The 23,479-nt window shown below is 44.5% G+C and overlaps 2 protein-coding genes across 3 annotated transcripts in view; one reads left to right on the top strand and one right to left on the bottom strand.

Annotated features, from left to right (window-relative positions):
• GPLD1 (glycosylphosphatidylinositol specific phospholipase D1) overlaps positions 1-14,799 on the bottom strand; it is a 75,472-nt gene extending 60,673 nt beyond the window's left edge. The window contains exons 1-4 of the mRNA XM_011998202.1: positions 14,647-14,799; positions 11,286-11,341; positions 4,457-4,535; positions 455-552 (exon numbers count right to left, since the gene is read on the bottom strand). Coding sequence (XP_011853592.1) covers positions 455-552; positions 4,457-4,535; positions 11,286-11,341; positions 14,647-14,746 — 333 coding nt within the window. The 5' untranslated portion in view covers positions 14,747-14,799. The remainder of the gene's footprint in view (positions 1-454; positions 553-4,456; positions 4,536-11,285; positions 11,342-14,646) is intronic.
• A 4,398-nt stretch (positions 14,800-19,197) lies between these two features.
• Positions 19,198-23,479, top strand: part of ALDH5A1 (aldehyde dehydrogenase 5 family, member A1) — a 33,850-nt gene continuing 29,568 nt past the window's right edge. For both annotated transcript variants that reach the window (XM_011998176.1, XM_011998177.1), the window contains exon 1: positions 19,198-19,776. In XM_011998176.1, coding sequence (XP_011853566.1) covers positions 19,423-19,776 — 354 coding nt within the window. In that variant the 5' untranslated portion in view covers positions 19,198-19,422. The remainder of the gene's footprint in view (positions 19,777-23,479) is intronic.

The following is a 23,479-nucleotide window of genomic DNA, read 5'->3' on the forward strand; positions in this document are numbered from 1 at the left end:
CCTGTAGTCCCAGCTACTCAGGAGGCTGAGGCAGGAGAATGACATGAACCTGAGAGGTCGAGCTTGCAGTGAGCAGAGATCACGCCACTGCACTCCAGCCTGGGCGACAGAGTGAGACTTTGTCTGAAAAAACAAAAACAAACAAACACAAAAAACCACACACACACACACACGAAACCATAAGGACTTTTGGAAACGTTTTATGATGTGTTGGAAGTGCTTTAAGATTAATTACTATTGGAGCAAAATGATGAAGTGATATATCCCAAACTGTGTTTATAAGTAATTCAAGTATTATCTAGCCATCTACTATGTCCAAGCAATGTGCATGACACTGAAGGTAGAATGGTGGGCAGCCCTTACAGAGTGGTATGAATGGGGTCAACTCAGGTGCAAAAACAGTACACGGCAGGTTTGGTGCTAAATATTTTAAGGATTAGAGGACCATGCCTACCTTCTCCCAGGGAAGGGGATAGTTCTCTCGGATATAATGAACGCTTGCGTTAAGAAACGGAGTCCAGTGAGTGCTCTCAGACACATCATGGAATTTTCCTGACAAAACAAAAGCAGGGCTCTGGATTCTCTCTCAAAAGTTGGAGAGTCCCAATCAAATCTTCCACCACCCCCCACTGCGCTGCTGTGTCCCTTCTCCTCTTTCCCTCCATGCCCCTCAGTTTCTTCTGTCGACATTCAAAAGAAGCCTCCAAAAACAGAAGAGCCAGCTGAGATTTTGGAATAGGCATGGTACTGTCTGCCTGATGACTAAAAAGAGCCCTACCGTAAGAGGGACAGAAGCCTGAACTGGCTCACAGTATCGCAAGCCTGGCTACCTGGTTAGAATAGAGGCTAAAGTGTTTCCATTTCTGTGCCCTAAAGCTAAGGAAACAAGCTGTAGTTTGGTTTTGTTTATTTGTTGGGGTTTTAAAAATATTTTTCTTGTCTCTCACAGTCACCCCCCTTAAGAGTACAGAAATAAAGGCCGGGCGCGGTGGCTCAAGCCTGTAATCCCAGCACTTTGGGAGGCCGAGACGGGCGGATCACGAGGTCAGGAGATCGAGACCATCCTGGCCTACACGGTGAAACCCTGTCTCTACTAAAAAATACAAAAAACTAGCCGGGCGAGGTGGCGGGCGCCTGTAGTCCCAGCTACTCGGGAGGCTGAGGCAGGAGAATGGCGTAAACCCAGGAGGTGAAGCTTGCAGTGAGCTGAGATCCGGTCACTGCACTACAGCCTGGGCGACAGAGCAAGATTCCATCTCAAAAAAAAAAAAAAAAAAAGAGTACAGAAATAAAAGCAAGTATTTCATATGCTTTCAAGCATTTGATTTTATAATAATTGTTATAAAATGGCACGAGCCCCAGCAAGCATTTTATGCAAGCATCGTTTGAGTGGGCCAGTGGGTGTCCCATGTAGCTCTTTATTCCCACAAGAGGGGTAGGGAAGACAGAACTGGCCTCTGTGCTAAACCTCCAAGGGCCACGAATGCCTCATGGAGTGCCAAATGTTACGAGGGTAACTAAAAGCAAAACTGCAGAGTTCAGATCCCTCAGTTCAATTTTTCTATGCTGTTCCTAAAGTAAAAATTGCTGAACCAATTTTAAATCATTTTTTTTTTTCAAAATGGTTTTCAAAGAAGTTAGAACCAAGACATTCTATTTGCGCCCACAGTTTTTCTAGAGATAAAGCTTTAAACAATTCTTGTTCTCTGGAATACAGTAAAACTCCAGAATTAAATATAGCAGTAGCTCTTTTGAACAACTTCAACTTAAACGAATTGCCAGATTAACTGAAGCTTTCTGATCCCTCTGTAAATCCTACAGACTGGAAGCAAAAGAAAGTCACCCAGGGCATGCTGGATGCTGACAGCTGGCAAGCCACTGCCCAGAGACTTGAACTTACCTGTCTATACCATAGCTCACAAAGGGTCAATCAGACCCACTCTAATCCTGTTTAAACCAGATGTCCTTGTTACTGTAATTATAAAAGCTAATTCAATATTAGGTAAACTAATACAAATGAAGAGTTTTGCTGGGTACAGTAGTGCACGCCTGTAATTCCAGCACTTTGGGAGGCTGAAGTGGGACGACCCCTTGAGACCAGGAGTTTGAGACTAGCCTGGGCAACATAGCAAGACCCCATCTCTACAAAAATTAAAAAATAAAATAAAAAATTAGCCAGGTATGGTGGTACACACCTTCAGTCTCAGCTATTCAGAAGGCTGAGGCAGGAGGGTCACTTGAAGCCAGGAGTTTGAGGCTGTAATGAGCTGTGATTGCACCACTGCACCCCAGCCTGGGCAACAGAGCAAGACCCTGTCTCTAAAAACTATTAAAATAACTTTTAAAAAAAAGGTGTTTTTTCTTTGGCAATTAAATATCTAAGAAAGCTAAGTGCTTCTGAAAGATGCAATAAGAGTGAATCACCAAAGAAGAAAAGCAAAACTACAGTTGAATTAGGTATGTATGAGACAAGGTAAGATATGGAAAAATGCATAAAAACCTAAGTGGAATTTCTACACAAATTCCCTGTAACTAGTCATATACCAGTCTCAATCTTTTCCTCACAGAAGAGTATTTATTGCTGTAGAAAACAATGGAAAATGCTAAATAGTTTACATTCCTTTTCCACTCTCCTCAGAACCTTGGCTAGTGTGGGTTTTGTCTGTCTCTAAAAATGGTGTACAATAAGCAATATTTCTCAAATTGAATGGACAAAAATATCCTTTCTTCTTTTTCTTTTTTGCAGAAGTTATCAAGGGACAGTAGAGCTCCCATGAATACAGTTTGGGACGTACTGAATTAGAAATAATAGGTTAGAAAGGAGAACTATAAAATGCAGGCAAAATAATAGGATTGAGAAATGATAGTTAACACACTAAGAGGGAAACAGAACAAAACTTACAAATATGAGAAACACAAAAGCTTAGCTGTCTGGGATTCTAACTACAGGAGTGAGGAGCCCCAAATAGTTCATTTCAGTCCCAAAGACATCACTGAATTAAAGGAATGGGATAATAGTAGATGACCCCCAAGACCTCAGAAGCAGTTTATACAAGGACCCAGTGTGCTGGAGGCCTCCATTCGTCCTTCCAGACCCACTCCCCATCCTTCTGTACCCTGTAGGGTGACTCTGAGGTCACCTGCTCCAACTGGCTTCGTGGCCCTCTGGCTTTGGTTGGGTTGGGTTTGGCCAATAAAGAAAACTGACAGATCAGAGAAAAAGAAAACATAGAAGTTGGGGTATGTATTCTCCCAGCTCCCCTTCTGTGGGGTCACAGTGGGCTGGCTGTGCCCCATAGCTGAAGGTCCAGCTCTCATCAAGTGGTCCTCTTCATGCAGCTCTCTCTCTCTCCACGGTTCCAGTAATCTCTCCCTCCCCTGAACCATCTTTTGTAATTCCTCACCTCCTGTCCACATCTTTGAAAATGGTACCCTTACTAAACTCCTCTCCAATTACTCAGTTTGAACGTGACTTCTGGGTCCTGCTGGGTGTCTGACTGATACAACCCATGAGACTAGTTTACTGATAATGACAGAGCAGGAGCATTGCCATCTTGGACAACAACTGCCATTTTAAGTCCACCTTGACCAAAAATTGCCTAAATCCAAAGGGCATCAGCCTAATGGGTTGAGTCAGCATAACCATAAACCACAAATAACATCTCCAATCAGAAACATTCCAAACCCCTCCCCAACCAGAGACGTGCCAACCCCAAGATAACCTCCCCTTCAGACAGAGAGATGTCAGCCCCAAGATAACCTCCCCTCCCACTAGAGACATTCCAACCCCGCAATAAACTTCTTCCCCACAGAGAAACATTCCAAGCTCTCTCACCAATAAATAACTCTTAGTCTGTAAGAGAGAGTGCTCCTGACTGAAATCCGCCAGAAGCCCCTCTCAGGTTTATTTCTCCAAAATAAATCTATCTTTGCCTGTTAAGCTGCTTTTCATGTTTCTTTCCTCTTTCTTTAACTCTTACAGATAACAGTCTCTGAGATTTGCATAGCACTTGACAAAATATTGTGCATTAATGCCAAGGACAATCAAGTAAAGAGATAGGGCAGGCATTATCCTCACCAAGACATGAAAATTGAGATTCTGTGCATAAGTGACTTTTTTAAGGTCACATGCTAATATGCAAGAAACACAAACTCAGACCTTTTGATGTCTTGCAAAATGTCTTCTGCCGTGCCACTTAGGTTTTCACCAAAAAATAAAGTTTTCAGAATTTCTATGCTTAACCAGGTCAGTTTTAGCTAAATGGAAAATGCAACTATGTAAACTAAGTCATTAACCAACAATATTATTGGGAAACAAATTGTTCTCAACAATAATGGAAAATACACTGTACAATTAAAAATATATAGTACACATACATATATATTTTTAAAGTTATAGCTATTCCTATTAACCAAGTAAAAGTGACTTCATTCAGTCTGCAAACTTTCATCTTACCTCCTTTGCAGATGCTAGGGTAAAAACAATCAGGAAACACGGTTCCAGCCTGATATGCATCCTGGTGTTCTAGTAACAGCTGCAGAGCAGGAAAATACAGAGATTAGGGGGCAGCAGTCAACAGCCTGAGGAGTGCAGTCCCCACCAATTTCCCGTGATGAGATGCTAGAACTATGGGGGTATAGATGGAATGAAACGGAAAAAGGAAGGAAGGAAAGCAGGCATAAAGTAAATAAATGATTAAAATTCACACATAATCCAAGACAACACACAACAATATATAACTTCAGATTCTTCCCTACCAAACACAGAGAGGCTAATTAAGAAATAGCAGAAATCACTTATTTAAACTTCATTTTCTTTCATTTTCTCTGCCAACACAGTAAAGCAGGGTTTCCCTGAGGCCTTAAGATTGTTTTACTGACCCAGAGCTGTTGTTTTTGTTGCGTTTTTTTTTTGAGATGGAGTTTTGCTCTTGTCACCCAGACTGGAGTGCAATGGTGCAATCTCGGCTCACTGCAACCTGCCAGGTTCAAGCGATTCTCCTGCCTCAGCCTCCTGAGTAGCTGGGATCATAGGCATGCACCACTATGCCTGGCTAATTTTTGTATTTTTAGCAGAGATGGGGTTTCGCCATGTTGGTCAGGCTGGTCTCAAACTCCTGACCTCAGGGGATCCACCCATCTCAGCCTCCCAAAGTGCTGGGATTGCAGACATGAGCCACCATGCCTGGCCCAGAACTGGTTTTTATAAAATTTTCAATGATTCACAGTGAAAAGAGAAAAATACACACACATGCGCACATATGTACATATCAGTTTATAGCTGCTACCTGTGCTTTAGTGTAAGATGACGTCCTTTGTGTTTTGGGAAGACTAAAAAAAAAAAAAGACTAATAAAAATGATCTCCTGACCTCATGATCTGCCCGCCTCGGCCTCCCAAAGTTCTGGGATTACAGGCGTGAGCCACTGCACCTGGCCAAGCATACATATAACTTAACGTCTAATAGATGAATAATGGATGGAGTAGTCAACAAATGGTGATGTCACAACCCCGTAACAATGAGTATACCATCATTGCATGGGCAAATCCATGTTTACCCTACATCAGGGGTCCCCAACCCCCAGGCCATGAACTGGTAACAGTCTGTGACCTGTTAGGAATGGGGCCACACAGCGGGAGGTGAGCAGTGGGCAAGCAAGCATTGCCTCCTCAGCTCCACCACCTGTCACAGCAGCAGTGGCATTAGATTCTCAGAGAAGTGTGAATCATACTGGGAACTGCACATGCTAGGGATCTAGGTTGCACGCTCTTTAGAAGTGTGAATCATACTGGGAACTGCACATGCTAGGGATCTAGGTTGCACACTCCTTAGGATAATCTAATGCCTGATGATCTGAGGTGAAATAGTTTCATTCTGAAACCATCTACCCCCCACCCCATCCATAGAAAGATTGTCTTCCATGAAACCAGTCCCTCGTGTCAAAAAACTTGGGAACCACTGCCCTAGGCGACACTGACTTGAAATTAATATTACCAATGACAAGTCACTGGATCCCTGTCAAGTTTTATACCCAAACAAATACAAGATGAATTATAAGGTTAAATGTCAAAAATGAAGCCATAAAATTAACAGGATAAAATTTAAGTGAATAATTATATAACCATGAAGTGGGAATAATTTTTCTAAGCATAATTTACAAGTAGAAACCATAACAGAAAAATTGATGCATAAAAAATACAAAAATTAGCCTGGTGTGGTGGTGTGTGTCTGTAGTCCCAGTTACTTGGGAGGCTGAGTTGAGAGGATTGCTCGAACCTGGGAGGTGGAAGTTACAGTGAGTCGAGATCATGCCACTGCATTCTAGCCTGGGTGACAGAGCCAGACCCTGTCTCAAAAAAAAAAAAAAAAAAAAAGGAAAGAAAAAAATTAAAATGCCAATTAAACCTAAAACAAAAGCCATTTTCCACCTACCAAACTGACAAAAATGAAAATGAATAAAGGCCGGGCGCAGTGTCTCTGGCTCACATCTGTAATCCCAGCACACTGGGAGGCTGCGGCTGGCGGATCACTTGAGCTCAGGAGTTCGAAACAGCCTGGGAAACAAGCTGAAACCTTATCTCTAACAAAAATACAAAAAATTAGCTGGGTGTGGTGGCGTGCACCTGTGGTCCTAGCTACTCAGCAGGCTGAGGTGGGAGGATCGCTTGAACCCGGGAGGTGGAAGTTGCAGTCAGCTGAGTTCATGCCACTGCACTCCAGCCTGGGTAACAGGGCAAGACCACTCTCTGGGCAGGGCATCTCTGAAAAAAGGCAGCAGTCCCAGCCAGGGACTTATAGGTAAAACCTCCATATCCCTGGGGACAGAGCACCTGGGGGAAGGGGTGGCTATGGGCACAGCTTCAGCAGACTTAAACGTTCCTGCCTGACTGCTCTGAAGAGAGCAGCAGACCTCCCAGCACAGCGTTCAAGCTCTGCTAAGGGTCAGACTGTCTCCTCTAGTGGGATCCTGACCCCCGTGTATCCTGACTGGAAGACACCTCCCAGTAGGGGCCAACAGAAACCTCATACAGGAGAGCTCTGGCTGACATCTGGCAGGTGCCCCTCTGGGACGAAGCTTCCCGAGGAAAGAACAGGCAGCAATCTTTGCTGTTCTGTAGCCTCCACTCACGGTGATACCAACGCAAACAGGGTCTGGAGTGGACCTCCAGCAGACCTGCAGCAGCGGGGCCTGACTGTTAAGAGAGACACCATCCGAGATCACCGACGTCAAAGACCAAAGGTAGATAAATCCACAAAGATGGGGAGAAACTAGTGCAAAAAGCCTGAAAATTCCAAAAACCAGAACGCCTCTTCTCCAAAGGAACACAACTCCTTGCCAGCAAGGGAACAAAACTGGATGGAGAATGAGTTTGATGAACAGACAGAAGTAGGCTTCAGAAGGTGGGTAATAATAAACTCCTCCGAGCTAAAGGAGCATGTTCTAACCCAATGGAAGGAAGCTAAGAACCTTGAAAAAAAGGTTAGAGGAATTGTTAACTAGAATAAGCAATTTAGAGAAGAACATAAATGACCTGATGGAGATGAAAAACAGCATGAGAACTTCGTGAAGCATACACAAATATCGATAGCTGAATCCATCAAGCACAAGAAAGGATATCAGAGATTGAAGATCATCTTAATGAAATAAATCAAGAAGACAAGATTAGAGTAAAAAGAATGAAAAGGAGCAAGCAAAGCCTCCAAGAAATATGGGACTATGTGAAAAGACCAAATCTACGTTTCACTGGTGTACCTGAAAGTGATGGGGAGAATGGATCCAAGTTGGAAAACACTCTGCAGGATATCATCCAGAACTTCCCCAACCTAGCAAGACAGGCCAACATTCAAATTCAGGAAATACAGAGAACACCACAAAGATACTCCTCGAGAAGAGCAACCCCAAGACACATAATCGTCAGATTCACCAAGGTTGAAATGAAGGAAAAAATGTTAAGGGCAGCCAGAGAGAAAGGTCAGGTTACCCACAAAGGGAAGCCGATCAAACTAACAGCAGATCTCTCTGCAGAGACCCTACAAGCCAGAAGAGAGTGGGGGCCAATATTCAACATTCTTAAAGAATTTTCAACCCAGAATTTCATATCTAGCCAGACTAAGTTTCATAAGCGAAGGAGAAATAAAATCCTTTATACACAAGCAAATGCTGAGAGATTCTGTCACCACCAGGCCTGCCTTATAAGAGCTCCTGAAGGAAGCACTAAACATGGAAAGGAAGAACTGGTACCAGCCACTGCAAAAACATACCAAATTGTAAAGACCATTGACACCATAAAGAAACTGCATCAACGAACTGGCAAAATAACCAGCTAGCATCATAATGACAGTATCAAATTCACACATAACAATATTAACCTTAAATGTAAATGGGCTAAATGCCCCAATTAAAAGACACAGACTGGCAAACTAGATAAAGAATCAAGACCCATCAGTGTGCTGTATTCAGGAGACCCATCTCACGTGCAAAGACACACACAGGCTGAAAATAAAGGGATGGAGGAATATTTACCAAGCAAGTAAAAAGCAAAAAATCCTGGTTTCTGATAAAACAGACTTTAAACCAACAAAGATCAAAAGAGACAAAGAAGGGCATTACATAATGGTAAAGGGATCAATGCAACAAGGAGAGCTAACTATCCTAAATATACATGCACCCAGTACAGAAGCAACCAATTCATAAAGCAAGTTCTTAGAGACCTACAAAGAGACTTAGACTCCCACACAATAATAGTAGGAGACTTTAACACCCCACTGTCAATATCAGACAGATCAACCAGACAGGAAATTAACAAGGATATCCAGGACTTGAACTCAGCTCTGGACCAAGCAGATCTAATAGACATCTATAGAACTCTCCATCCCAAATCAACAGAGTATACATTCTTCTCAGCACCACATCACACTTATTCTAAAACTGACCACATAATTGGAAGTAAAACACTCCCCAGAAAATGCAAAAGAACGGAAATCATAACAGTCACTCGGACCACAGTGCAATTAAATTAGAACTCAGGATTAAGAAACTCACTCAAAACCACACTACCTGGAAACTGAAAAACCTGCTCCTGAATGACTACTGGGTAAATAGTGAAATATAGGCAGAAATAAAAATGTTCTTTAAAACCAATGAGAACAAAGGCACAACGTACCAGAATCTCTGGGACCCATTTAAAGCAGTGTGTGGAGGGAAATTTATAGCACTAAGGGCCCACAAGAGAAAGCAGGAAACATCTAAAATCGACACCCTAACATCACAATGAAAAGAACTAGAGAAGCAAGAGCAAACAAATTCAAAAGCTAGCAAAAGACAAGAAATAACTAAGATCAGAGCAGAACTGAAGGAGATAGAGACACACACACACAAAAAAACCCTTCAAAAAATCAATGCATTCAGGGGCTGTTTTTGTTTTGTTTTGTTTTGTTTTTGTGTTTTTGTTTTGTTTTGTTTTGAGATGGAGGCTTGCTCTGTCGCCTAGGCTGGAGTGCAGTGGTGTTATTTCAGCTCACTTCAGCCTCCACCTTCCAGGTTCAAATCATTCCCTGCCTCAGCCTCCCAAGTAGCTGGGACTAGACTATAGGTGTCTGCCACCATGGCCAGCTAATTTTTATATTTTTAGGGAAGATGGGGTTTCATCATGTTGGCCAGGTTGGTCTCAAACTCTTGACCTCAAGTGATCGACCCGCCTTGGCCTCCCAAAGTGCTGGGATCACAGGTGTAAACCATCATGCCTGGCCTATTTCTGAGGATGACATTAGTATTTGGATTAGAATGCATCCTGAAAGGGAGCGTCTGTGTTCATTTAACATGTTTTAAATTAATAATACCTCTACTAGAATACCTGGTGGAAAACCTCTACTAGAAATCACTCTGCACACACTCTGGATTGACTGTTCATGTGATGAATTAGGCGGATTCTCATTTCCACTCCTCTTTCCTGCCTACTCGCCATCAAGGTCAGTGAAGATGACTATCAGATATAAATGCTGTTTTTCCTCATTCGGCCTGTTAAGTTGGCAAGGGAGGAAGCTGAATCTTATGACTAAAAATATTTTGAGGATACAACAAATTTCAGTTATCTTACCATCCTGCTTCCCAAATGGACTATCAAGACTTAATGTTATCAAATGACCCAATTCTGATGTCAGAAGGGAATGCTAACCACTTATCGAATGTAGGTATGAAAGAATTACATCTTTGTCCCAAAGTATGACTTAGCCATAGAACAAACAGTGCATACGATCAGAATGTGTTCATTTGAAGATGGGTAAAGGTGAGTCATCAGCTAGTCCTACCAGGATATAGATATAGTAGGAGTTGGACGGAGAATCTCAGGGCATATTTCTTAATAAACACTTCCTTCTCCTGGTGATGCAATTTGTGCGTAACACACAGTAACAAGAAGTGGAAAATCAATGATCTCTCTCAAGTATGACGTTTTAAAATAAAAATAAAAAAGATGGGCCAGGCATAGTGGCTCATGCCTATAATCCCAGTGCTTTGGGAGGCCAAGGTGGGAGGATTGCGTGAGCCCAGGATTTCAAGACCAGCATGGGCAACATAGTGAGACCCCCATCTCTATAATAAAAACAAAAAAGATGTGCTCTTCTCAGCAGCACATATACTAATATTGGAATGATACAGATAAAATTAGCAACTTTTTAAAATGTACTATTTAAAAAATTTCTCAAGTATTTTTTCAAATTATGATTCTTATTAAAATCTTTAAATTTTAAGTGTGATATATATAAGATACATATAAAATGTTCAAGTAGCACTTGGAAGAGACATATACCTTTTAACCATAATATTAATGTCTTATAACATTAATAACATAATATACAACATTATAACATAAAGAAATAAAAAATGAGTCTTTTTTTTGTTTGTTTTGAGACGGAGTTTTACTCTTGTTGCCCAGGCTGGAGTGCAGTGGAGTGTACCACAACCTCCACCTCCCGGGTTCAAGTGATTCTCCTGCCTCAGCCTCCTGAATAGCTGGGATTGCAGGCATGCACCACCACGCCTGGCTAATTTTGTATTTTTAGTAGAGATGGGGTTTCTCCATGTTGGTCAGGGTGGTCTCGAACTCCTGACCTCAGGTGATCTGCCTGCCTCGGCGCCCAAAGTGCTGGGATTACAGGCGTGAGCCACCACGGCCAGCCAAAATAAGTCTTAAAATTACTGTTTAAATATCTGTTAGGATCTTTGTTTGGCACCTATAGAAGAAAACTAATGCACAAAGAAGGAAAGAAAAAAGCAAGATTTCTACCTCTTTGTAGTTAACATGCCCATTGTGAAGATGAAGAAACTCCAGAGCTCTGTGTCCTGAGAGAAATAAATACATAAATCAATTAAGTTCAACTATTACTGAAAACATAACTTAGGCGAGATGATTTTAAAAGAAAAATATACAATTTTGTGGTTGTAACTGTCAAGGATGCAGGAAATGAAATGAGTTTGCACTCGCTGGCAATTTTCATTAGGCATAGATTTGTGCAATATTTCTATTGTTATAGTACAAAGCAAGTTTAGATGGTGATTTAAAGTTTCTGCTTAACTATTAAATGGTTCTATGAGCTTTAGTGCTATTCAACCTCTCTAGACCTCAGTTCCCTCCTACGGAAAATTGAGTTTAAAAAATACTCACCGAACAGGTTGGTTGAAATAATAAATGCTAAGTGACAAGCACAGTGGCTGACACTTGGTAAGGAGCTCAAGAAAAAGAAACTGTCAGGCCAGGCATGGTGGCTGACACCTATAATCCCAGCACTTTGGGAGGCCGAGGTGGGCAGATCACCTGAGGTCAGGAGTTTGAGACCAGCCTGATCAACACGGAGAAACCCGTTTCTACTAAAAATACAAAAAATTAGCCAGGCCTGGTGGTGCGTGCCTGTAATCCCAGCTACTTGGGAGGCTGAGGCAGGGGAATCACTTGAACCCAGGAGGCAGACATTGCAGTGAGCCAAGACCACGCCACTGCACTCCAGCCTGGGCAGCAGAGCGAGACTCTGTCTCAAAAAAAAAAAAAAAAAAAAAAAAAAAAAGAAACCATCATCATCATACTTTGCTTCAGTACTGAAGTAAACAAACCTAAGTACAAAATATAATATAACACCTAACCCATGGACTGAGCCAATGATCCTCAAAAGTTTCTCATCATTGGACCAGAAAGACAAAATAATCTCAGGAAACTACCAGCTCCACCCCACACCCACCCACAGCCTGAACCTCCCAAGAATCAATAAGAGGACCAACATTCGTTGTGAAGTGACATTCAAAAGCGATACTTTATTTCTGTTGTGAATCGCCTCCAATTTCAAAAATTCATACAACAAAAAACTATAGCCACTACTATATTATAAGCATTAATATCATAAAAGTCACAACCCACAAATCCAAATAACCTGTGTATAGGATTCCAGTGATTTATGCTGAATGAAGCCATTTCTAATTAACTCACTCACACAATGCTGACCTTCCACTCAGGCCCTTCATAAGAAATGAAAAAGTGAACCAAAACATTTATAACATCATCTAATTTATTAGTAAATAAATGATGGAGTTTTGGTCTTCTTCTGTGTAAAAAAATTCTCAGAATCCATGCAGATTCTATTTCAGGAGATGCCTTCAATTATGCTCACATAAATATTATTCTTTAAATATCAATTAGGACCTTTGGTACTCATCGAAGAAAGGCAAGCAACTATCTGGTTTTATTAAAATTTCAGATGCAATCTGTCTTGTAATGTTTTAAACTCTAAGGATTAAAAAATTGAATATTTCCATTTATATTTGTTCCTCATCAGCTCATTCTATAGTTTTAGCAATTTCAACTTCACAGAACATGGAACTGGAAGACACTTTAGAATTCTTCAAGAAGTTCAACCCCCTCATTTTATAGAATTGAGAGGTAGGTAAAGTGAATTGCTCAGAGTCACACATCTACTTTACTGGATGGCTGGAATTAGAACCTAAGTCTGGTTCTCTTTTCCATTGTTTCCCGACTCCCTTCTAGCAATACATTTTTAAAGGAAAGAACGCCAGACCAGCTGTCAGGACATGTAATTCTAGGCCAGGCCACTAAAAAGTTAGCTGTAAAACTGTCTAGTATCAGTTTCTTCATCTGTAAAAGAAAAGAACTGGACTCGGTGACTTCTAGTGTCCTTTCAGATAGTCAAATTCTGTGACAACAGGTTCTTGCCCATCATAGCTCAGTATATATGTCTGTTTAGCACTGACAAATTTTCATTTTTTTTCCTATAATCTTATTATTCCTTGAAACATCTGGAGGTGGTATAACTATAAAATTCTGTTACAATTTTTATCTAAATTAAAGAAAACTCAGGCCAGGCGTGATGGCTCATGCCTGTAATCCCAGCACTTTGGTAGGCCAAGGCAGGCGGATCACAAGGTCAGGAGATCGAGACCATCCTGGCTAACATCCTGAAATCCCATCTCTACTAAAACAATACAAAAAAATTTGCCAGGCGTGGTGGTGAGCGCCTATAGTCCCAGCTACTTGGGAGGCTGAGGCAGAAGAATGGCGTGAACTCAGGAAGAGGAGCTTGCAATGAGCCGAGATCACGCCACTGCAGTCTAGCCTGGGGGACAGAGCGAGACTCTGTCTCAAAAAAAAAAAAAAAAAGAGAAAACTCAGAACATCAGGTATATCTGAAATTAATCTGAAAATTGCTGTAGAATGTCATGACAGCTAATTCTATTACAAATTAACTCACATTTTCCATGTGTTAAAACATGTTACAAATACACTTCACACAAGAACCAAATCCTTTTGCTAAGAAAGATCTTAAGAGTTCTCAGTCCATATGCAAAAAACATGGTAGCTATATGGGGGGGCGCATGTGTTAATTAGCTTGATTGTGCTAACCATTTCACAAGGCATACATATATCAACACATCATGTTGTGTATCTTAAATTTATACAATGTTTGTCAATTATGCATCAATAAAGCTAGAAAAATAAAAATTTTAAATAACTCTTTGTGGTACCATCTCCCTATATCCAGGATGACTCTGCCCTTGCCCCTAAGGTCGGTGGCACTGGCTTGCTGTCCCCTTCTCCTCCCCAACTCCTGCCATCTTACTGGCACCGTGAATGTGGATGACCAAACTCCCTTACTTTCTTGACCTTCCTGAAGCCAAACACTTTTACAGCAATTTGACTCAGGGACCCACTCCCATGGCCACACATGGCTCTTTACATACAGTAGGAAATGCCTGTCCTTGCACATGTAAAACAACAAAAGTACATTTCTCACTCCTGCCATATTCCACCCATCTTGTTCCTCTCCCATTCTGTCAGTTCTGCTGCCACATTGCAACCTCTCATTTACTGAGCCTCTATTTCCCCACCCAGAGAAACACACAGGGGCCCCATGACCAACGGGGCATCAGCTGTCTTTCTTATTTTCCCCTTAACTGAACCCGTGCTGCCAATCCCTATCCCTGGATGATTGCAATCACGGGCTTCTCCTCCCAGCTCTCAGGCCACTCAGCTCAGTGCCCAGGGGAAACTGTATCAATCCACGAGCTGGATTTTCAATCTCTGCCTTAATGTCTTTGACAGATGTACTGTCCTCTCAATAACATAACGACACACCAGTACTTACCGATTTCTACGTGCGTTGAAAGGCCACACGATGAACCTCTATGGCAGAGAGAAGCCAGCACGGTCAGCAGCAGGCCAGGCCACAACCTGAAAGCAGACATGCTCTCATTCCCCACCGGCTCCTCTAATGACGTGGGAATGCTCAGAGCTGCGGCAGCACCGTGACTCCGAAATCCCAGCGCAGACCCACGGCTTCTCTCTAAGCAGGTCACTGACCCGGGAAACCAAGCCTCATTTCAAAATAATATCGTTTTCCAATGAAGTCAACTGTTCAACTACTGTTTAGCTTCACCAGAACAGCAAACAAACTCTGTACTCCTGGGGGGTGGGGGTGGGAGGATAAACTGAAATCTGAAAAGCCTCAGGCCAGAAGCACTACATCTTCTGACCGAGGTTTTTTCTGGATTTCATTTTAACATGAAATTTGTGTAGAAATGCAAGCAAAGTTGTCTCCAGATATTTTTTGCTTTCTATAAAAAGGCTCACCTGTGCAGACAGTCAACATATTGGACCACCTCACCTTACAAGGGTGGATCTCTCATGCATCCTTTCTATACATTTATCAGGCTGTCCTGCTTCCTCCATCTCCCAAGCCACAAGTGCTGGGAAAGCTTTTATGGTGATCAGCTGGAACTGGCTTCTCTTTCAGTATTTGGCAACAGATACTGACACTTGTATGGGATTACACAAGAGCAGCCACTCCTGGTCTCTCTACCTCTGGCTGTTCTAATGGGGCTTATCCAGAGTCTGTTGCAAGGTCAGATTCCTGCAGGGGAAGCAAAGATGTCAATTCCACTTAGGAGGTGGAAGGAAGGGGGCAGATTTAGGGCCAAGAAACAGGGTTTAGAAAATGTTAAGCTTAGGGTATATCATTAGGTAGCCAGTTACACTTCATCTGTGGGAAAAATTAAGCTCTTCATGAAACTGATGGTAATCTTAAAGCACAAATTATGCATATTTTACATTAAAAGCAAGAGATGGGCTCCTAAAAGAGTGAGAGGAAATGGTATTCACTCTCAGGTTAGCCAAATGAAAGGATGAAAAGAAAATGGGATGATTTGGCCGGGCGTGGTGGCTTACACCTGTAATCCCAGCACTTTGGGAGGCTGAGGCTGGTGGATCACCTGAGGTCCGGAGTTTGAGACTAGCGTCATCAACATGGTGAGACCCCTTCTCTACTAAAAATACAAAAATTAGCCAGGTGTGGTGGCACACACCAGTAGTGCCAGCTACTGGGGAGGCTGAGGTGGGAGGATCTCTCGAACCCAGGAGGCGGAGGTTGAGGTGAGCCGAGATTGCACCACTGCACACTAGCCTGGGTGACAGAGCAAGACTCTGTCTCAAAAAAAAAAAAAAGAAAAGAAAAAAAGAATATGGAATGATTTGACACAGTTGTCTGTCCCAACAGTTTCCCCTGTAAGCTTAACACAGTCACTTGCACAGCCCCAAGGAAAGGAATCCCGCAGCTCCCCACAAACCTGAGGGCAGTAGGCCCAGCTACTCCTGATTAGTCCAGAGGCCATATGTCTACATGTTTTGTTTGGCTAACAGGATGTTTTATAAACTTAAATCAAATTTATAAACTTTTTCTAAATGAGAAAATTCACGTAAAAACCTAGATTTCTGGCTCTCTTAAAAACAGAAGAACTAGTATCATGAAATGACACTCCCATGTGACACAACAACCAGCTGCAGCCAAGAGCCGATAGAGCATGTCCTGCTCCTCCAGTCCCCACCATCCAAGCAACGTGTGCAGGTTTCCACACCCCTTCTGGCCACCAGAGGCCTTTGAGTTTGCTTCCCTCTCACTCTGGGCCTTCTACAGCCTGTGCGTGAGGTAGTCGCAATTATTAATTGGGACTTTGGATATTCTCTCTCAGAACATTCAAGAGCAGTCAGTCAATGGTTACAGTGAGAGGGTTGCAAAGGGTCACCAGGGGAAAAAAATAATACTGCCTAGAAACAATATCTAACCAGATATAATAAAACCCACCCAAAAAGCACCAAAGAAATGGGTTCAGACCAGGTGTGGTGGCTCATGCCTGTAATCCCAGCACTTTGGGAGGCCAAGGTGGGCAGATGGCTTGAGGCCAGGAGTTCAAAACCAGCCTGGCCAACATAGTGAAACCCCATCTCTACCAAAAACACAAAAATTAGCTGGGCATGGTGGCACGCACCTGTACTCCCAGCTACTCCAGAGGCTGAGGAAGGAGAATCACTTGAACCCAGGAGGCAGACACTGTAGTGAGCTGAGATCGTGCCATTCAGCCTGGGTGACAGATAAGACCCTGTCTCAAAAAAAAGAAAAAAAGAAAAGAAAAAGAAAATGGGGGAGAGGATGAATAAGGGTGGGAACTGGGGAGTGGAGGTTCCCAGGACAAGGGCAGGCAAAGGAGAAAGGAAGGAAGAGTTCCCTCTCACCTGATGGTCTTGTCCTTGTAGGCTCTGGTAAGGACACCCAGCCAGGTGCTAGGAGTCATCAGGACAAGCTGGAAGTAAGACAGGAGCCAGGAGGGAATTGTTTACACTATGAATGGGGGCTTGCAGAGGGGCACAAAACCAAGGGAAAAGGGAAGAGCCACATTATGAACTTTCTAAGCTCCAGGCACTTTTGCCTTTGCGAAGTACTTCCTGTCATAAAAATAAGTAAACAATAAATAGAAATCACATTTTACATCTGCATTGGTGTAAGATTAACATATTAATATGCCACCTAAAAGTTCATTTTCTTCTTCAGGTTTTAGAAGAAATTAAACATTTTTGAGTGCTCCTAAAAGTTTTATGGGCCCTCAGCATGTACCTACTGTGTCTAATGGATAAGTCATCTGGGAAAGGGAGTGGGTACCGTTTGAAATAGAACCCTAAAAAGATAAGTGGACTAGGGTAACTTTTGAGTAAGAGAGGAAGCCACAATTAACTTGGCTTTTCCTGGCCTGAGTTGATTGAGGCCTTAATTGAATGATTTCTCCAGGCCAGTAGAAATGGGCTAACCTGTAATCCCAGCACTTTGGGAGGCCAAGGAGAGCGGATCACTTGAGGTCAGGAGTTCAAGACTAGCCTGGCCAACATGGTGAAAACCTGTCTCTACTAAAAATACAAAAATTAGCTGGGCTTGGTGACACACCTGCAGCCCCATCTACTCGGGAGGCTGAGGCAGGAGAATCGCTTGAACCCGAGAGACAGAAGTTGCAGGGAGCTGAAATCGCACCACTGCACTCCACCTGGGCGACAGAATGAGTCTGTCGGTCTCACAAGAACAAAACAAACAAAAAACAACCACCACTACCAAAAACAAACAAACAAAAAAAATACTCCCTCTGCAGGCAGGAGATGTAAACACCGCAGCTCCCAGCCCCAACTGTGATATCTACTGGCCGATATCCCTATTAGGACTCCCTGGTTCTCCCCAGTTCCTGCAATAAAATACAGAACAAAATAGTGTGAAATTGATTAAACTCTGCTGTTACCACTTCTGCCATATGTGACTGGCTCAAAACTCAATGGATCTGACTCAGCAAAAGACGAAGTCAAAATTTAAAGTTACTGCCTCAGCATTTTGCAAATGTCCTAGAAAAAAAGTCAACGTCCTAGAAAAAGGTGAAAGCTAGCAAGATACTCTTAACGCTGTAGGAGTTGAGAAAGGGAGATATGTTGAGACTAGTAACCTAAAATCAAAGCATAGGGCTGGGCTTCATTTGCACCCACAAATTCCCAGCATACACCTACTATTTTTACTTGTATCCTCCTTAGGTTTTAAGCTTCCCTGCTGCTTTCAGAGTCTTAAGCCCAAGTCTAATTTTTGAGCGGATGAAGAATGTTGTTTAAAGCTGCTCAAATACCTTGGTTGGATAGTATGCTCAATACTTACACCTTGGTTGATTCGATTTGGACAAATGCTTCCATTTACTAGTTGGTGGCCCAACTTTAATCTTACTAGTGGCTTGACTAGGGTAGCTAGTATGACTTTGAACACTATTGAATTTAATGTAGCAACTGTAATGAGCATTTTACGTTATCTCACAACAAACCTACGGGGTAGATACGGTTCTATTTTGTAAGTGACTGGACTAAGGTTAACCTGTCGGTTACGCAGCTTGTCGGCAACAGGCTGAGTTTGGATCCTAGTCTGTTTATTTCCAAGGCGCTGTTATGGATCGGGTGCGCCCGTAGGAGAATGCCTAGACACACACCCAGAAAAGCAGGCAGGCAGCAGAACGCGGGGTCACACTTCGACCCCTCAGAGAACCATCGCTCCCAATCAATCCTACGTGCTCAGGAGCTACAACGATGAAGAAGCGTGATCATGGCCTTGGCATTTAGGGCAGGCACCAGCGCCTCTATGGACCGCGCACAAATTCCAGGGATGCCGAATTTGGGGGATGCTAAGGGGAGACAGTGGGTCTCTAGCAGCGGTTGGGGGCTTAGGAGCAGTTAGTGACAAATGAGCACCCGAAAAGTGAAAAGGTGACAGCAGTCCGCAGGTGCATCTACCAGCGAGCCTTCTCCATCCCCCAAACCAACCCTCCCCCGGGAGAAGGTCGCGCCAGGAGCGAAGCCGCGCGGCGCTCAGGGCAAGGTGCAGAAGACTGCGCGGCGGTGCAGCGAGAAAGGCGCGGAGAGAGGGCGCTGCTCTGTGGCTCTGCAACCTTCCGCCAGCTCCCCGGCTTTCCCCGCGCGTCTCCGGCGCCTCCTCGTTCCTCTTGCTTCCCCGCGACCCCTGCGTTCCCGTGCGCGCGCGTCCGCTTGCCTGTTTCGTGTTGCCGTCGCTGCCCGGGCCATGGCGACCTGCTTTTGGCTGCGGAGCTGCGGGGCCCGGCGCCTCGGGTCGACGTTTCCAGGCTGTCGCCTCCACCCCCGCGCCGGCGGCCTGGTGCCTGCCCCCGGGCCTGCGCCCGGCCCGGCCCAGCTCCGCGGCTACGCTGGGGGCCTGGCGGGCCTCTCTGCGGCGCTGCTGCGCACCGACAGCTTCGTGGGCGGCCGTTGGCTCCCGGCCGCCGCCACCTTCCCCGTGCAAGACCCGGCCAGCGGCGCTGCCCTGGGCATGGTAGCCGATTGCGGGGTGTCAGAGGCCCGCGCCGCCGTGCGCGCTGCCTACGAGGCTTTCTGCGGCTGGAGAAAGGTCTCGGCCAAGGTGAGAGCGCCTGGGTGCAGGGGGCCGGAGATGGCCGGGGACACGGCAGGGAGCAGAGGGGGGCTTTGCCCCAACGCGAAACCAGCCGCGTCGCCTCCCTCCTGTGCTCAGTTCCCTGGCGTATACAAAGCGGAAAGTCAGAGCAACAAGAAGGGAGATGACCAACAAATAAGTTTGGAGCTTCCATTTTGTGCCGGCGCTAGGGACACGGCCCCTGTCCTCAAGCCTCTTGAAGTGTATGCACTACCCAGTAGGGGAGGCATAACGTGAGCGCCTAATACAAGCGAGCTGCTGCGTGTTATGATCAACAAGCCTAACCGTGGAGGGGCGGGGAGAAAGGGGAGGGGTGTTAGGGCAGTGAGAGAGCACGTGTGGCCCTTCAGAGTATCTGAAATACCTCCGCAGCTGCAGGAAGCCCACGCGGGAGGCTGCTACAGCGGCCCATAAGAAGGCTGGTAGTGAGGGCCCTGGGCCAGAATCGTGAAATCGGGAACGGAGAGAGCTGTATAAAGATATGGGCTTTGTGCAGGGAGAAGTCCAGGACCGTTCTCCAGGTTTTCAGCCTAAATGGATAAATGCTGCTATTGGCCATTGCATAGAGAACACTGGAGAATTGGGAGTAAGGGGTGGAGGGCCATTAAATGGGGCAGAAGAGAGTAAGAAGAAAACTAAAAAAATTTCTTCTTCCTTCAAGTATTATATTATTAAACCTGGAGTCAACGCAGTGAAATTTTTTACCCTGTCCTTCAAAGCTCTCCCTCTGAAGGAATGCATCCAGTGATCCCTCCGCATACAAGGGATAGTGTTAGCACTTATTCATCCATCAGCTGTTTACTGAGCACCTGCTGTATGCCCTGCACTGTTGGAGGTTTTTGGGATACATCAGTAAACGAAAGAAAGATTGTGCTCTTATGGAGCTTACATGGGGTGGAAGGGGAGCAGAAGACAGATCAGAATTCTAAACAACAAACATAATATCTAAGGAAATAAGTATGTGAGAGGTGCTGAGTGCAATATGGGAAAAAAGGTAGAAGTAGAAGAGGATCCGGGCCAGAGGGAAGGGGCAAGATGCAGCACCAATAGTGTGGCCAGGTGTATTCCTTTGCTAGGGCTGCCATAGCAAAGTACCACAGACTGGGTGGCCTGAACAACAGACATTTCTCATTTTACAGCTCTGGAGGGTAGAAATCCCAGATCAAGGTGTTGTCAGGGTTGGTTTCTTCTAAGGCCTCTCTCCTTGGCTTGCAGAGAGCTCAGTTTTGTCTTTGTATCTCGTCAGAGCTCAGTTTTAGACTCATTGAGTCTGAGTTGTCTGTTCACACGCAAGTGAGGATGTAAAGTAAGCAGTTGGATATATGAATGAATCTTCCCTGTATGTCTCCACATGGTCTTTCCTCTGTGTGTGTCTGTGTCCTAATTTTTTCTTTTAAAAGCAAGAGTCAGATTGGATTGGGGCCTACCACAATGACCTCATCATAACTTAATTCCCTTTTTAAAGACCCTATCTCCAAATACACTCACATTCTGAGATACTGGGGGGTTAGGACTTCAACATGTCAATTTTGCGGGGAGCACCGTTCAGCCCATGACATCAGGGTAGATCTCATTGAGGACATGAGATACAAAGGCCAAAGTAAGTAAGTGTGTCCAGAGTTGGTTCCTGCCAGTGCATTTGTGACCTCACTGACTTCAAGAATGGAGCCGCAGACCTTTGCGGTGAGTGTTATAGCTCTTAAAGATGGCATGGACCCAAAGAGTGAGCGGTAGCAAGATTTGTGAAGAGTGAAAGAAGAAAGCTTCCACAGCGTGGATGGGGACCCAAGCAGATTGTTGCTGCTGGGGGTGGGGGTGGCCAACATTTATTGCCTTATTTATCCCCTCGTGTATTCCGTTTCTGTCTTATCAGAATGCCCTTTTTTCAATCCTCCCTGCAATTGGCTACTTTTAGGATCCTGCTGATTGGCGCGTTTTACAGAGTGCTGATTGGTGCATTTTACAGAGCGCTGATTGGTGTCTTTTTACAGAGCCCTGACTGGTGCATTTTACAATCCCCTTGCTAGCTCCAGAGCGCTGACTGGTGCATTTTATAATCCTCTTGCTAGCTACAGGGTGCTGATTGGTGCATTTTACAGAGCGCTGATTGGTGCATTTTACAATCCTCTTGTTAGAAAAGTTTTCCAAGTCCCTACTCGACCCAGGAAGTCTAGATGGCTTCACCTCTCATAAGGACATTCAGCTACAGCCAAAGTCAGAAGCATGGCTGACACATTTGCAGAACAGTGAGGAGGCCCGTGTGGACTGAGCAAAGGGAAAGAGTTGTATCAGAGGAGGTCATATGGAGAAGGGGAGGAGTGGGTGGAGCATGTAGGACCTGTGAGTTATTCTAAGGATTTGATTTTTACTTTGAGTAAAGGGGGCACCGTGTCAGGGTTTTAAGCAGAGATATGATCTGATTTACATTTTGAAAGGCCACTTTAACCACAGTGCTGAGAATTGATAAAGACTGGCGGAAGCAGAGAGACAGGTTAGGAGGTTGTTGCATGGATTTAGGTGGGAGGCCACGGTGACTTGAACCAGGGTGGTAGCAGTGGACAAAGTGAAGAGTTATTCCATAAAGGATGTATTTGGAAGGTAGAGCCCACTGGATTTTCTGATGGATCATTATATGGGAAGTAGGTGAACGAGAGAGGTTAGTGATGACTCCAGGGCTTTTGGCCTGAGCAACTGGAAGGATGAGGATAGCTGAATGGAACAGCATTAGGGTGAGACATCAGAGTTCAGTTTTAGACGTATTGAGTCTGAGATGTCGGTTCACACGCATGTGAGGATATAAAGTAGGCAGTTGGATATATGAGTCTGAGGTTTGAGAGCGAGCCCTGGGCTAGAAATGTAAATGTGAAATTCATACCTGTGTGTACTGCATATATACTTAAAGCGATGGGATTGGTGAGATCACAGGAAAGGAGTGGACCAGGGCCTGAGCTCTGGTTCCCCTAGCGTCATTCTGGAGTCCCACAAGGCCCCACGAAGATCAAGGCTGCCATACAATGGTGTTACACTGCGGGGTTCTGGAAAGCCTTCTACTCAGTCAGTGATTGTTTGGCGGCTGCAGGGCTGGTGTTGGGACCTCTTGCTGATACTAGCAGCATCATCCTGTGTTCAGATCACACCGCCCATCCTAATGTCTGTGCCCCTTGAACATTACAGTGAGGTCAGCTTCCATCTTACAAGGGCTTGGATCTTCTCAGGGAAACTTCCTTTTTGAAAGGAGGGGTTCAGGCTGGGCACGGTGGTTCACGCCTGTAATCCCAGCACTTTGGGAGGCCAAGGCTGGTGGCTCACCTGAGGTCAGGAGTTCAAGACCAGCCTGTCCAAAGTGGTGAAACACTGTATCTACTAAAAATACAAAAATTGGCCAGGCATGGTGGCTCACACTTGTAATCCCAGCACTTTGGGAGGCCAAGGCGGGTGGATCACTTGAGGTCAGGAGTTCAAGTCCAGCCTGGCCAAAATGGCAAACCCCATCTCTACTAAAAAATACAAAAATTAGCTGGGTGTGGTGGCAGGCACCTGTTATCCCAGCTACTCAGGAGGCTGAGCCGGGGAAAATTGTTTGAACCCGGGAGGCAGAGTTTGCAGTGAGCCGAAATCATGCCAACTGCACTCCAGCCTGGAGGACAGAGCAAGACTCTGTCTCAAAAAA

This window comes from Mandrillus leucophaeus, unplaced genomic scaffold (assembly GCF_000951045.1).
Source record: "Mandrillus leucophaeus isolate KB7577 unplaced genomic scaffold, Mleu.le_1.0 Scaffold56, whole genome shotgun sequence".
Taxonomy (NCBI): domain Eukaryota; kingdom Metazoa; phylum Chordata; class Mammalia; order Primates; family Cercopithecidae; genus Mandrillus; species Mandrillus leucophaeus.